A 15,980-nucleotide genomic window follows, 5' to 3' on the forward strand; every position below is an offset into this window, starting at 1 on the left:
GCCGGTGGTCATCCTGGCACTGTCACATACGCTCTAACCCGCATGCTGTTGGTGAAAACACAACCACCTTTGAATTTACAGGTCCACAAACACTGCTCCAAGAGGACAATAAACATAGTCTCTTACATGATCAGTTCTGCAACCCACAATGAGAAGCCAAGGTAAATCACATTTTCTACTTGCAGATTCTTTAAAAGAAAGCTACAACATGTGTGTTCAACAGACAAAATGTTTCAAATGTCATGATTTGGCTTTGCCACCCTATCAGCTCCTAGTGTTTCTCATGTTTCCCCCTGTTTCTGTCTGTTTCCTATCTGTCTTCTGGGTGTATGTGTGTGTGTCTGGGCATTGCGCTTCCCTCTCCTGGTAGGCCAATCACCACACCACCCGTGGCTGCTCTACACCCCTGAGAGTCATCCCATAACCAGCCGCTGCAGTTCATAAACCCCGGCTCTGTTAGATTAGTTTTTGTGATTTTCCCCCGTGAGATTTCCTGTGAGTTCTTCTACAAGTGTAAATTGTATTAAAAAAACAGCTTTTGCGTTTGACTGAAAGATAAGGGCACATGAAGTTAGTCCTGTATGAAGCACTCAGACGATAAAGAGGAAAACTTTTCAAACACAAATGAAGAGAAGAAACACAAATCCCAAAGAGAAATTCTGATGCTACAGATGAAAATGCTGCTGATAGGACAAGAACACAGAAGTGTCATCAATCATATACCTGTAAATGGTAGAAGCAGAAGGGTTTAAAAACGAGTGTGTCTGTGAGCTGATGACAACCAGCTGAAAACATGAAAAGAGAGTTGGCTTATGAGGCGCACAGAGAGAGAAAGAGAGAGAGAGGGATATCAGATGGGAGGAGGAGAGAAAACAGTCTTGAGCAGAGACAGACTGAGAGAACACAAGTGATAAAGAAGGTATTCAGTCCAATGTTATGTCAGGCTGCAGATGCACAGTGAAGAGAAGGGGAGAAATGAAACAGAAGAGCACTGCTGGCCAGCACTAGTTACAAGCAACTAACATTGTAAGAGTGAGCAAGCCACCATGCTGCCCTGGAGGATGGCCATAGTCGGAATTTTCTACTGCTGCATCAAAACAGGTGTCACGCCACGTCGGACTAAAGGTAAGACTTGAACTGAAGCACTTTTTTTGTATCAACGTGTTTTTTCACAGAGCAAAAATAATATTTAGCAGCAGTGTCAATGTTATTTGATGATAAGAATTTGACGGTGGGTTGTACTTTTTTGCTTGTGAGTCCGGGCTACAGGGGAATTTATGACAACACAACATTTTGTAAATTATTTATTTTGTGTCAGTACATCTTTTCAATTAAGTTTTTTTTTTTTTAGAGTGCAGTGATTAAATCCTGGCTGTAGCTTTCCTTGTTCCTTGATTTAGATGTATTGTAATATTAAACCAGGAAAACTCATCTTTTTATTTTCTTTTAAAACTCTGGATTTTTTTACTGAAAACAAATTAAGAAAATATTGTACAAGCATAGTTTTGTAACAGGAATGACCTCATTATGTGGATTAAACATAAGAACATTTATCTCAGACATTTTACTGCAATCCCCCTCCATGCATAAAAACTGCTCTGTCTTGATTAGCCCATCTTCTTAGTAACACCTTTACATTTGATTTATATTATTTAATTTAGAGGCGAATCTGATACATATTTGGAGGATAAATACTTTCTTTTTTTCACATCTAGCTATGTCCTCTGCACCTGTTTCTAATATGAAAACAATGGGAGGGCCCAAAAAAGGTCTGAGAGAGGAAACTCATATTCCTAGAGTGAATAAAAAACAAACCGCGGAGATATTCAGACCTGCTCTGGTCATAGAATTCCTTTCATATCAGGGGGTGAGATCACTCACTGTAAAAACACTACAGACATGAACAGAAATTAACACGTGCGGACAACTGTGGTACAAATGTTCTGATGGTTCAGTATTCTGGTTTCGGCTATGGACATTTCTCCATTGACAGGAAATGTGAGTCAAAATTCAAGGATGAAATCCAAGCAGCAGTAAGGAGCACTTTGTCTTTAAAAAGCTGGAGTCATCAGAGGCACATACATACACAGTACTTGGCCTTATTTAACTGAAGATCATTATCCAAACATTATGACTGACTTGTGTGGATTATTTGATCCATTATTGATCTGGCAGAAGACTATTAAAATATCATCATCTTGTTGCACATGTTGAGCCTGACATAAACAAGTGGATGGCAGGGAGTGAAAGAGTTGGCAGTTGGGTAATTGACTCTGGCTTAGACATTTAATGGATTTCTTAAGTGTGTTTCCAAACTTCTCTCTCTTTCTTTTTATCCCACAAATGATAAATACTTTATGAGCTGGTCACAACGTCTGTACTCCAGGCTTGACTCCAGACAAAACTGTTCAGGTTTAATGGTTTTGATTGCACTGCTGCAGGTTAAAAATGACATCAAACAACACAGTCCAGTCTTTAACGCTATCAGTCACTCTACTACTGTCTACAGTTCTGCATGCTAGGGTGGCATTTTGTCTGTATGATTTCCTCTTTTCAACATTGTTACCTGGAACTAATCACCTGGAGATTAATATACCATATGAAATGTAAACTGCATGAGCTCCAGACTTTACACGCAATAATAAAACCAGCCAGCAAAGAATGTTGGACATACTGGACAGTAAGTGGAAACAGAGGTCTGAATTTATCTCTGGTCTCAATTTCCTTCTATCGGCCCCATCTATCTTTATACCTACCTTTTAGCTATGTTAGTAGCTTGATGGATGGCAATGTCAGTCTGGTCAGTCAGTTGGTGTGTCCACAGCTTTGGTCCAGATTGAAAAATTTCAACAACTATCAGATGGAATACCATAACATTTTGTACAGACATTCGTGTTCCCCAGAGGAGCAATCCCTCTGACTTCAGTGATCTGCTGACTTTTCCTCTAGGGCCACCAGCAGGTCAAAGTTTTCACTTCTAGTGAAATATTTCAACATATACTGTTGGAAGAGGACTTCAGACTTTTATCTGGCCCAGGTCTAAATTTTAATCCTACATTAGATTGGTACCAAAGTTTGTACAGACATTCATGGTCCCCAGAAAAATGAATCCTAATGACTTTATGACTTGTAGTGCCATCATGTGATTGTGTGTTAAATGACAACTATTTCTGTGACATATGGTACAGATTTGCATGTCGCCCTCAAGAAAAATTGAACTGAACCAACTTTTGATCTAGAGCTATTATCAGGTCAAAATTTCACTTCATCCAATACCTTGGTGTCTGACCAAATACCAGTGATCTATTGTAGGAACTGGATGCCGGAAGTGCATAAGTCAAAAATGCTTTGGGGTTTGCCAGTAGACTTTTAAAGGTACAAAACCCTTATGGATTCATAATAGAAAGAGACCTTGTTTGCTGTTTTAGGTGTCTTTTAAAGTGTTTTACTGTCTCTTTTATAATGGTGGTCTATGGCTTTTTCATCAGCTATACTTTGTGTTAAGTGTAAATTAGCAAAACTTTTTTTTGCAAACTCATTTTTTGTTTTCCAAGATTTTGTTTTGAGCTGTTTCACTACCCCCCACAAAATGTTTTTCCAGCTGTGAGTAGCTCCCCCATTTCCTTTTCCAGTGTTAACAAACAACAAACTAAAAACCTGCTTAGAGAATCTGTATGTAGTATGGAATTGTAGCTTTCTCAGCATGTAAGCATGTTTGCTCAAAGCACTGCTGTACAGCCCATAGACTGTATAAAAGAAGTGGATGTAGTCATCGTGACGTCACCCGTTGGTTTGTGGACTGCCGTTTTGAAGCTTCGAGATTGGCTGTTAGGGCGCCACAATGTTGATTTTTTGCAATCAGCAGCACTGGACGAGACTGTGGAGCCTAACGCTCCGTTGCTTAGCTAGGTGCATCTGTAATTCACTTTAACTGTTATTTAACTGGGATGATAATTTTGACTAGAGAAAAACAGGCTTAAAAAAAAGTACTCACCAGAGTAAATGAACAGCCAGCTCCTTTGAAGCATTTTCAACAGCCCTGGTTAAATGTACACAGTGCTGTGGGTACAAGTCACTCTAGCCTGATAGACAGGCCGCCATGGTAACGACGTGTCAATCACAGATAGTCCCACCCTGAAGCATACTCTGCTTTATGCTCTATTTTCCTCTAAATAGAACCATAATAATACTAATAAACATCACGTTGTATTGAAGAAGACATGAAACTAGCAATTGAGACCATGAACTCATTATAAAAGTGTTTACTGAGGTAATAAATCAGCTGAGAAGTAGGGTCATTTTATCATTATTTGTAATGGAACCAGACTTCTTTTTGCAACCAGAAGAATCGCCCCTTGCTGGCCATTCAATAGAATGCAGGTCTGACCGGAAGATTCCCGCTTGGCTCACAGCCTCACAGAGCCGCTGGCATGGCTGTAGGTTTTTGTTATTAATCATCTTGTCCATGAAAGTTAAACATATTTATTGGGGTTGGTAAACAAAAGCTCTGTTTGTGTTCAATTAGTAGTCCTAAGTAATCTCACTGCATAGTATTCAAGGAATGTCTTTGCAAATGCTAAATGGTTATATTTCCTCATGCGCACAAGTTAGGGGAAAGGTTTTCACCTGTTATTTTTCTATGACTGTACAAGAATTGTTGTGGTTAACAACCTGGTCTGAATCATGGGAATGAGGAATGTTGTGAGAATGGATCTGAAATGCTAAACCCTGTACGCTGCATGTTGAAGTAATCTGGAACCTGTTGTATAATTTGTGCATTACTCCACCTTTGATTCTTCTGCTGCCTTTGAAGTTTGAGGTCATGTCTCATCACCTGCAGATAAAAGTCATCTATAAGGTCAGAGTTCATAGAGTTTGATATGCACAGTGTGCATTTCACAAATTAACTGCAGTATGTCACAATTTGAGCCTGTTGAACCTGGGTCTTACATGTGCCAGAACGTCAGTACCCCAGTAAAACCTTGTCTTTCATGGTACCTTACAGTTTAGAGTTTATCTGTTCTTTACAGGGATTTGCAACTCAACAGATTTAAGAAGCCTTTTGGGTGCATAGCAGTAAATCACAAAAGACAAAAACATGTGATGGAACCTGAAAGGAAATTTTACTTTTCTACCACCCCTCATTCTCACTGTCTGGCTTTCTTTACCCACTAGCCCTATTCCCAGCTGCAAGCAGGATAAAAAGAGGGGTGACAAACATTGGGAACCCTACCTTCCATAACTCTTTTGATGATGTTCATCTATTATTTGAGGTGAGACAAATATATCTGTAAATAAGTCATTGAAGTGTAAAACTAGCAAATAAACCTCAATAATGAACACTGAATGTATTCTTCTTCTTGTCATCTACTAGATCCTGCTGGCTGGCGTACACTTTGGGGCCAGTGGAGAGTTTTCAGTGCAAGAAGCTGAGCTAGCTTCCCTCCACAAGACAAGAATCCTAGAAGTCATCTGTGAGGAGATCATTCCCAGGAAGCTAACAGACATATTTAGGCTCATCTCTGACCTTTCAAATAATATCGGTCACCTGCGTCAAGACGATTTTGAGCGCACCCTGTTGACCATGGCATACACTGCCCAGCAGATGGTCAATTCCACTACTGAACACCAGCGAGATGTGTGGGCAGAGTCTTTTGTTAGTCTGTACAAAGCCATCAAGCAGGATCTGACAGGGACAAACTGAACGGATAAAGGTGTTGCTGAACAATGGCTCTGTGTTTCAGTTTAATATGCACATAAGAAAAACCTTATTTTTATTTTTAAAAATCCAGATCAGTGGGGTTTCCTGATTTGTGCACTGAGGGAATGTTGCGTTGTGTATATTGGCAGGCAATATGCAATTATTCAAATTTTGAAAGTTAATTCAAATGAGGGACTGTATATACATGAAACGATACATTGGATTTATGTACTGAATGCAGCAACAAACATCATGGATCTACTTACATTCACAGTGTTCACTAGCACCTGGCTGTGATTGCAATCTAAAACTGATAAGATCGAACAAGTTAAAAATCAAGCTTGAAACCAAAAAAGACATTGTTTATACTGAACAGTGATAAACTCTGAATACAAAATGTCTCCATGTCCATATATTAATCTTGCAAGATGTAATTTGCAAATATCACTTTAAAAAATCATGTGAAATACTTTGCACCATGTTATCACAGTACAGTGTCTTTAACAAAAGGACAGGAGGTCCAAACTGAGCTGCCTCGGATGGTGATGAAGTGACCACTCACAGTGCAACTCCAATAATGGTCTGTGAAGGCCCTAGTTGTCCCAGTGGCTGCTTAGGCCCCAGGGCATTGGTATCTGCCCCGCATCTATCCAGGGAGCTGGGCACACCAGGAGGGCAGAAAGGTATGTACAGGAGCCAGGATGAAGAAGACAAGTAAGAACTGATGCCAAAGGGAAGGTTGTAAACTTCTCCGCTCTCCAGTGTGTTGCTGGAGTCATCCTCGTGAGCCTTGTTCCAGGCAAGGATGCCTCGTTCATGCTTTGATCCTGTTGGACACGTGTTAAATGTGTTGTTAAACCATACTATTACAGCCTGTTGGAGGAATGAGATTGCTGACTGCCTTCGTATTATTTGAGTTAAAAACACAAAAAACATCGGTTGCTTATATAAATCAGCAAAGCAACATTTTAACATTTTAACAACGCTTTTTCTTTTATAATCTAGCGTTTGTGTTTAACTATCAAGTGATGACCCAGCGAGCCCCTATTGTAACCTTGTAATCTTGATCTAACCCAAGCCAAATCATTTACCATGCCCCAGACACTGAATATCTATCCCTTCACTGTTGTGATAATCACTTGACACGCAGCAGTCAGTCACTCATAGCATCTGCTTTGGAATACATTATTTGGCTAGTATTGACTCTTCACTTGACATTTCTGTTGCGTCAAATTACCAACATTATATGACATATTTTTACAATGTAATTTTGCAGTTAATACGATAATATGAGTTAATATAGATGAGGATTAAGATTACTTAAACATAATAAAATACTAATGAAATAAAGAAATTTACAATTATATAAAATGGAAAACATACCTGGAATTGTGTTGTCCAGTATAAAGCCAAAGAAACCTCCTACAAACATACTGGTTGTCAGAAGTACCTGCAGCACTTGGTCGAGTTCGACCATACCTGAACAAAACACAATGAAAGTAGTTCAGTTAAGAACATTAAGTAAAAGTATGCTACGTTTAAGGAAATTGTGTAGTGACATTTTATTCATGTACCTGTAGCAATAGCTGTTGGGTTTTTTAATATCCAGTTAGGAATGACCAGACCAGAGAACATGGAGAAGCCAAAAATGAAGATGTTTCGAGACGAATTCATATCTGCATACTGAAAATATGAGGGGGAAAAACATAGGAGAAATGTATTGTTTTATTTTCATACAATATTAAGGTTGATTAAAAAAAAATCTCTTGCCAAAATGCTCAGTGTTTTAGAGTGTGTACCTGAAGATTGGAAACTCCTGCTGCAGAGATGACGCCAAACATAACCATGAACATCCCTCCTATCACAGGTGACGGGATAGTGGTGAATACAGCGCCCACTTTACCAAACATACCCATGACAACCATCAAGACTCCACTGGCTACTATCACCATGCGACTGCCAACCTTCAAAAAGAAAAGAAAGAAAAAGAAAAGGCCTCTGTCTGTAGTAGTGCCACGTCAATATACCCATGTTATGCTTATCTACAAATGTATCAGATTGAGTAAAGATCTTCCAGATAAACTCTTTCTAGCCAACGCGGAGGCTCATCTTACCTTTGTAATACCGAGGGCTCCGACATTCTCACTGTATGAAGTGGTACCGTTTCCTGTACCCCAGGCTCCAGCCAGCAGACAGCCCAGTCCCTCAATGCCAATACCCCTGTTGATAGCATGTTTGGGGGGAGGTGGAGCCCCAGATAGCCTGGCACAAGCGTGGTAGTCCCCAACAGACTCTATCATGGAGGAGATCACACCGGCTAATATGCCAACCACCCCTGCCAGGCTCACAGTCGGCAACCCCCACTGACCTAAGTTTGGATTCCACAAGAGAAAACACAATGCCACTGTAAGTTTAGTCTGTGATACCTTTTTTCTAACTTTTATAAGTAAAATGTCACTTTAGATCATAGCTTGGCAGCCTCTTACCTGGGTATGGAAAAGTGAACCAAGGAGTTTGGCTTATAACATCTCCCTTTAGATCAGTGCGGGCCAGGTAACCGTACCGGTCTGGTTCAGAAGGAAGTACATTGTAGGTTGTCAAAATGTAGCAGATCAGCCAAGACAAAGTGATTCCAAGCAGAACCTGGGGATATGGGGGGGAAAAAAGCACCTTTGCTATCTTGTCTAAGAAGGCTAAATTTAATAAATCATAAATCTCGATCCAAACGAAAATTTACTGGCAAATAGGAAAGACAACTTATTAAACATACAGGGAGGATCTGAAAAACATAGACACGGGAGGTGTGCAGTTTTTTATCCTTGCTGTATGTAGGAAATGGTACAGGTATGTGACGGAGGTACTGTGAGAACAGGATGATCAGTGCTGTGGTCCTGTGAGAGACAGAGACAAAGAAATTACTTCACAATATAAAATCAACAGCATTAAATTTAAGTACAACACCACTACTTTGTTGTAAAGTCTAGATCTGACCAACATGAAACAAAGTAGGACAACTAAGCAGGTTCTTTGGCCTGGAACTTTTAATAGGCTTTCCTAGATTAAGACTTTATACAGATTTCAAGTCTATTATTGTTTTTTAAAATGTGGCTGCCCTCTGGGCATGGGTTCAAGCAGATTTAACATAATCTATAAAACAGGTTTGTTGGGCAAAAATGCATTAAACTGGCATGAACTCTGTTTTACAGTAATTTCCATTTAGCCAAGAGCTTATTCTATTGCTTACATGTGACATTATTGTAAAAAATAAGTTATATTATAATTCAAAAAATGCATTAAACTGGCATAAACTCTGTTTTACAGTAATCTCCATTTAGCCAAGAGCTTATTCTATTGCTTACATGTGACATTATTGTAAAAAATAAGTTATATTATAATTCAAAAAAGAATATTATGGCAGACATGAAAACTGTCTACTGTCTGAGTACTCATTTTTGCATTTGCATTTTGTACTGTAGCAGAATCACCCAAATTCTAAAAGACACCGTTTGGGAATTTTACCCACATGGCAGAGATGCCCCAGTGATTGCCAGCACTGGTACCAGCTGAGTCAAACAGGGACAGTCCAATGAGAGAGATGGTGGGAGCAATGGTGAGAGGTCCAATGAAGCACATGAAGAAGCCGATGAGGCCGGAGAAACCAACAAACACCTGGAAGAGTGAGCCCACCATAATGGACCCCTGTAGCTGAAGACACACACAAGTAAGATGACAGTCAAAATGTGGCATCGCTATTATTACAACGGTTACCAGAAATCAACATAAGTCATTATCTTTAAAAAGAATATATCATCATCACATTTTTGATACCATGTGCAAATAACAGATGGTTTAAACAGCTGTTCACACCACTGGTACTGTTCTGCTGGGGTATCCACTGTCCATTACAAATGCTGTAATCTAAGATTGATGGATCCAGCTCCTCCTCCACACCTAGCTACACAACCTCAACAATCACGAAAACTATGTGTTGCTATTGTTTTAACCATGGATGGATACCAGACCCAAAGATGGCGTCTAGTCAGTCCAATGATAATTGCTTTCTGGCTTCTGGGTTTACTTCCAGGGTATGCGCTGGCACCACAAGCGACTTCTACTCTTCCCATAGACTTTACATTCTGACAATGTCACAGACTTTTCAATCAGATTGACTTGAGGAAAAATTTTACAGATATAAATGGTGGCCTTTGGGTATGCTTTTTGGGCCCAGGGGAATTTCTTTCTACAATACCACAAGTGGCCACTGGGCAAAATTCGTAGCAAAGCTGAACAGCGGCACCCCTATCCAGGTCTTGTTATCTGCTACAATAAATCCATGGTTTATACACACAGGAGCAAGAGTTCAAGCTAGCATGAAATGTGCACACATCACGTTACCATTACACAGCAATCAAACAAGCAAAATGGGTTGAGCTGCTAATGTTGCTCTAGCTACTTAAATCAAATACACAAACATAGAAAATAACATTATATTGTTGGTCATGAACAAACACCTCTGAATAACTTAATAAACTTAATAAATAACTTCTCCATGTTTAGGCTACCATCCTATCCCTTTTGGCACTCACTGCTGTGAGCATAGAGCCATCCTTTTTCAAATAGCTGTTTGAGCTCAAACCAGCAAGTCTTTATAGAATCAGTCAGCAGCAACATCGGAGAAAGTTCTCATATATAATAACATATAAATGTTTAGCAACATTTAAATGTTATAATTAATGCAAGTAACATTAGCTACCAGCAAGTTAGGAAGGCTAATGTGGTGGGGTTTTTTCACACAGAGCAGCTGTAGTAAAGTAGACCTTCGTGTTTTACCTTGTGTTTGTTTTTTGTCCACTTACAAACATCATACACTCATTTGATATGGTCTGATAAGTTGATATGGCTAACATGTTAGCAAACAGTTGCCTACTCATGTCTTTCTAGTGGCCTGACAAATGTATGTACTATATTATGTCTGTTAAGTTTTAGTAAATAAAGTATATAGGCTATGATTCTTAGCTAGCTGCCATATCCTCCACTATGTTCACCAGCTAGTTGCTAACTTTGCATGTCTGCCATTTGGTGATGTATTTTGTCTTTTCACTGAAAACAGCTGCCTGGACACAAGGTTGGCAAGAGCTGTGACACTGAACCAAAACGTTAAAATTGCAGGCTGTAAAAACAATGAGCTAAAATATAATAAAACTCTTTTTGGAGATAAGGCGGAACTCCAGATCTGAGTGATACTTCTTCAATCTGTCTCACTCTGTGAGTTGTGATTACGAAGGTCAGATGGTTTACTTACTGCTCTCATTCGACTCTGCCACACCTCTATGAAGTCTGTGGAGGAGGTGTTGACTAGGCTGGCATTTTGGGTCCAAGCAGGACATGTCCACTCTGGCATGGACAGCAGTGCCATGGAAGGTGCCAGCAAAGTGAATGTACCACCTTGTAGAATGGGCAGTCTGTAAATAAAGATGTTGTCAGGAGGTAGGCGATTAGGAGTAGGGGGCCAGACAGATATGACATCAGGACAGGAGCATTTCTTGACAGGTCATACATCATTACATATAATCATGTCAGATGTTGTGCAAGACAGCTTGGTGTGAGAGGTGAATCAACCACCTTAGTGCAAAGTTAAGAAAAGCAATAAAAAAGTTACATTTGCTTTAAGTGTATCTCCTCTCCCACCTCAAGAGTCCCTATCTGTATCTACAGTCCTGTTTCTTTCGCTCACATATGATAAAATGGTTAATTTAAATCACATGAAGGCTAACTCCTGTACAAGAGGTTAACCAAGTTAAAGTCGTCTGCTATGTCCTCATTATGCTGCTCACTTGACTGTCAGCGATTCAAATCAGACCGTAGCAAACACGGAACTGAACATTTTACAGTGCAACATGCATAACAGACTCTCACAGTCAGTCAGTCAGAATAGTCAAAAGTATGTTTGTGGAAAACATGGAAAACTCAAGGGAACGGTAAAGACACGTAGCAAGCAAATTTCTTTTGATGGGAGTTTTTAATGTTTTCACTCTAAGGGACACAAATAATTAGCGTTGTTTTCTTTTTGCTTTTCTGGAACGGTATACCATTAAATAGACTGATTATTTTCCTTACAGCTGACTTCCAGCTATTTGGAGAGAGACAAGAAAGCACCAGTGGTGCTAAACAAGGGGAATGAGGATTTAGCAAGAACTAGATTCCAAGCATAATAAGATGGAAATTCCTTCCCTAATCCTACTGTGACACTGATATTCAGCCAGACTGGGTCTGCATAAGCATAGTACAAGTCCGGAGAAACAAAACATGGTTTAAGTTAATAGTTCTCCAGAGCAAAATCTGCCATTACATTATTTCAAGTCTTCTTTGTGTACGTATGTCACTGCACACAAGAGAATCTTCACATTGAGTTGCTTTAACATTATGTGTGAAATGCGTGCTGCTGGTCTTGTTTTTTTCCCTCTTGGTTACTGTCGTTGCAAACATTAAACATGTTGCCCTCACATGAGACTGAAGTGAAATTGGTTACATCGAAAAATATTCTTTGATACGCAGATTGGAAACTTCTACAAAGACACACAGGGAGGTGTCTAAAACACACAACAACACAGAGAGAGGCTTTTATCCTTGTATAATATCATTACAGAGCATTTTAAAATGATTTCCTTCAGCAGAAACAGGGTGGAAGTTGTATTCTACCATATCAGATTCTGCTGCATTGAATGGTTTTGTATTGCATCGTATTGTATCATATCATATTGTATTATTCTGTACCTGTATGTGGTAACCAAATAGAAATACTATGACAAGACTACCAAGTACAATTAGCTACAATTTATTATATCAGTAAGGTACCTCAATATGTAATTCATTCTCTTACCCAATTTTTCCTTTCATAACAGCTAAAAATTCCTCAACATTTGAAAGCATCTTACTGTAAAAGCTCTGCTTTCCATCTGATAATCCTTGAATAGAAGTTGTGCCCACTAACACAGTAGAATATTGTTATATTGTTCATGGCTAAGGCTGCACACTAACTTTGGCAGGCTTCATAGTTTAAAAGACTGCTGAGCTGAGAGGCTTCTCTGTTCTGCTTGTTTAATCAAAAGAAGTCACTTAGTTAATTCCACTTTAATAAACTCTGCAGTTCTGCTTGACTTCTGTTAAAGGTTCTGTATATGAGATTCTGAACATTAATATAGCAGCAAACAACTGTTTGTAAAGATATAGTGGGATAATGGTGTCCTGAGCAGAGAATGACGTCATACTCCCTCTGCCTGTTGTTGTCCCAGCCTCTCTGTTCTGTCTTTATACAGCCAGTCTGGCCGCACGGGAGTGTTACTTCATGTGAGAATGAATGTAAATTATCCTGAGATCCAAGAAATCTATTGCAACCATCTCAATTTAAACTAGACATTTATCAGCCCAGCATTCTACAAAGACCTTACTGCTTATTAACTCCCCTTTACTTCCTTACCTAATGCCGAAGGTAACTTGCAACAGAGTGCAAATACCAGAGACAAAGAATATGGTACTGATGAGGTGGCTTTGGGTGACACCGTCATGCTGCAGACACAGCCCCTGAGACAAGATTAACGGGATGGCGATGATACCTCCAAATGCAGTCAAACAGTGCTGAGAGAGCGAAGTCAGGGGAAAAATATGAAGACATTTAGTTTATGTTTAATGTACGAACATGTGGAAATATTAACATGTAACAAGTATTAAAGTACTTTCTGTGCAGTGGGGGGATAACCTGCCTTAGTTACAGGCTAAAGAATCATCCAAACATAAACTGATATTTGCATGTTTACAGCACACTGAACATTAGTGTATATTTATCTATAAAGTCTGTGGACTAGATGTGTACTAGAATGATCCATGGTAGTTGTAGAAATGGTCTTTGTAATGGTATTAGTGTAAAAGTAGAAAAGTAAATTGTAAATCTAACATGTTAAAAAGTAAAATGTCAAAAGTGAATTGTCAGGACTTCTGAGGCTGCTAAATGCATAAAAGAAACTCTCACTGACTGAAGCAGATTTCACACTCGCACACACGCTAACATAAATGAACCAGGTCTAACCAATCGCGAAGGAAGTGTCAAATGGAAGCTCTCATGTGACACTGTTTGCTTTGCATCAGAGGCTATGCTACACAGGCCTTTGATTAGGAAATCACTGGAGACATATTGTCAAACATGATCTTAAAACCCCTTCGCTGACGTACCTGGATGCCTAGAAGGATGCACAGGTACCAGGGAGGTACATCTGTTACACAATATGCAAGCTTGTTGCTGTGTCCCTCCATGTGACATGACGTGTCCATTTCTTCTACATGTTTTGTGTCAGGTAGGTCACAGAAGCGCCCTTCATGCTTCAATTAGCCAGACAGAAAGGAAGATAGAGATCGGTTAATAATGCATATTAAATGATGGCATGTAGCAGATATTTTTTTTTGCACTGTGGCAATCAGTAGTCATTTTGTTATTTGGGTCCAAACTTACACCAACAATAACAATGGAATGCTTTGACATGTTTAAACTCTTAACCAGTACAAATGTGAGACGCCCATAAACTTTCCTCATTTTGATAATCCCTAGTAAGTGTAGTTAGCTCATGACTTTTATAGCCATAAAAATTTAGAGATTATACATTAGGATGAAAACAATTCCTTATTTCCTTAATCAGATATAGATTAAAAATACTGGAGAGCAAAATTAGTTTTCTGTTTATTTCACAAATATCCAGATAAGTTTCATCACTTTTGGATATAATTAAGGTTTGGACTGAAACCACAAAAATGCTTTTGTTTCTCTGACTAAACAGCGTGTCACTTATCTATTCAATAATGTGATTTTAAGCATTGGGGGAGCAAGAATGTAAACAAACACATTCATATGTATCCATGACGCTACTTTTCTGGCTATTCTATCTGGCGTCAATTATTAACTGATTATAACATCAAGTTTCTATTCTGGTGCTAAAAGACGTCACAACGCATGTATTATCCAGTTCAGTGATTTGAGGAGAGATGAATCACCATGTAGCAGTTAAACATATAATCCGGATGTTCTTACATTCACATAATTTAAAAGTGAATCACAGAATTTTATATGATTATTTACTGGTAGAAAAGAAAAAGAAGAATGACTAAGTGGTTAAAATTATTTAGTTTAACCTTAACAATCATCAGAAGTAGCTTCACTAGAACATTTTAAGTAAGCAATCTATTCAAAACACTTCCTTGTAGAAAATGAAGTTATACTTACTGCAAATTCATAGTTGTCAAGACCATTACTTTCCTTTCCTGGAGCCATGTCAGCTTCAGCCTATAGGGTCAGGTGGTGGTCTTCTGAGCCAGAAAATAAAACATCAAGAGAGTCTGCCAGAGACGGGAGAGAGCTGGGAGGAGGAAGCACGGGTGGGCCGGGCCGTTTGGTAGGAAGGAGCAGGAGTTCAGACATGAGACTGCTGCACTTGTTGATTGAAATGAGTCCCACCAGCAGCTCATGTGAACCCAATCAGCTGACCAACCAGCATCTGGCAGGCAGCAGATACCCTTTGAGAGAGGCGGCGATATTATTTCTCTCTTTCTTGGTCTCTCAAACACACTCTCTTTGATAGCTTTTAATCTCATAGCAGCAGTACTTTCTGACAGCTGACAGAGAATAAAAAAGATATAATTCCTCAAGAGTGGTTTATAAGTTTCTATAGCTGAGGGAGCAGATCCTTTAAGGCACTTCTTGCTGTTTTCTCTGGCCTGTTGTTTAAGACCCAGTCAAGTCAAATCATGTAGTCTACTATGCTACTAGCTATAACTACATTCCTTCTAATTTTAACACCAAATATATGTTTTGGTAGGGCAAACTTTCATAGCTATCACATGTTGCCAAACTATCACGTGGTACAAAGCTGTTATTGATGATGGTTAAATGTTCAGTAAATGTTAATTTCATTTCCTAATTTACCGTAAAGCTAAATGATATTAGATTAAATAGAATTGTAGTCAAATTAAGAGTGTGATAGCAGCCCACATCTGCTTAATTAAGAAGGTTTAAAAGAGGGCATCTGTAATATAGCAGCAAAAAACTCAGATTCTCACACTTTAGGAATCTGTATGTTTGGGTGTATTTTTCAGATCCTTTGTCACAGGATTGTTCATAATCATTCACTCACATAATGTCTGGAAACTAGAGTTTTTTAAACTATTACAAATTTATTAGATCCTTTTTTAATATGTTTATACATTGAAAGTGTGTACATTACAATTACAGAATCTG

At 39.0% G+C, this 15,980-nt stretch overlaps 2 protein-coding genes across 2 annotated transcripts; one reads left to right on the forward strand and one right to left on the reverse strand.

Moving 5' to 3' along the window:
- The first annotated feature begins 921 nt into the window (after window positions 1–921).
- On the forward strand, window positions 922–6,102 carry LOC119894329 (protein FAM180A-like). Its single transcript, XM_038707015.1, has 3 exons — window positions 922–1,125; window positions 5,176–5,273; window positions 5,375–6,102. Exons 1-3 carry the CDS (start codon window positions 1,047–1,049, stop codon window positions 5,702–5,704), a joined length of 507 nt encoding a protein of 168 aa, XP_038562943.1. The 5' UTR covers window positions 922–1,046; the 3' UTR covers window positions 5,705–6,102.
- zgc:110789 (Xan_ur_permease domain-containing protein) lies at window positions 5,911–15,105 on the reverse strand. Its single transcript, XM_038707013.1, has 12 exons — window positions 14,970–15,105; window positions 13,928–14,074; window positions 13,179–13,336; window positions 11,004–11,163; window positions 9,225–9,406; window positions 8,472–8,592; window positions 8,188–8,344; window positions 7,816–8,069; window positions 7,501–7,665; window positions 7,276–7,384; window positions 7,085–7,180; window positions 5,911–6,528 (listed from the first exon to the last, which is right to left on the reverse strand). The coding sequence occupies exons 1-12, from the start codon at window positions 15,015–15,017 to the stop codon at window positions 6,260–6,262; spliced, it is 1,866 nt and encodes a 621-aa protein (XP_038562941.1). The 5' UTR covers window positions 15,018–15,105; the 3' UTR covers window positions 5,911–6,259.
- Window positions 15,106–15,980: the final 875 nt, after the last annotated feature.

This window comes from Micropterus salmoides, unplaced genomic scaffold (genome assembly GCF_014851395.1).
Source record: "Micropterus salmoides isolate LMB-PRFRI ecotype aquatic unplaced genomic scaffold, ASM1485139v1 Ms_hic_scaffold_8, whole genome shotgun sequence".
In the NCBI taxonomy this organism is placed as follows: domain Eukaryota; kingdom Metazoa; phylum Chordata; class Actinopteri; order Centrarchiformes; family Centrarchidae; genus Micropterus; species Micropterus salmoides.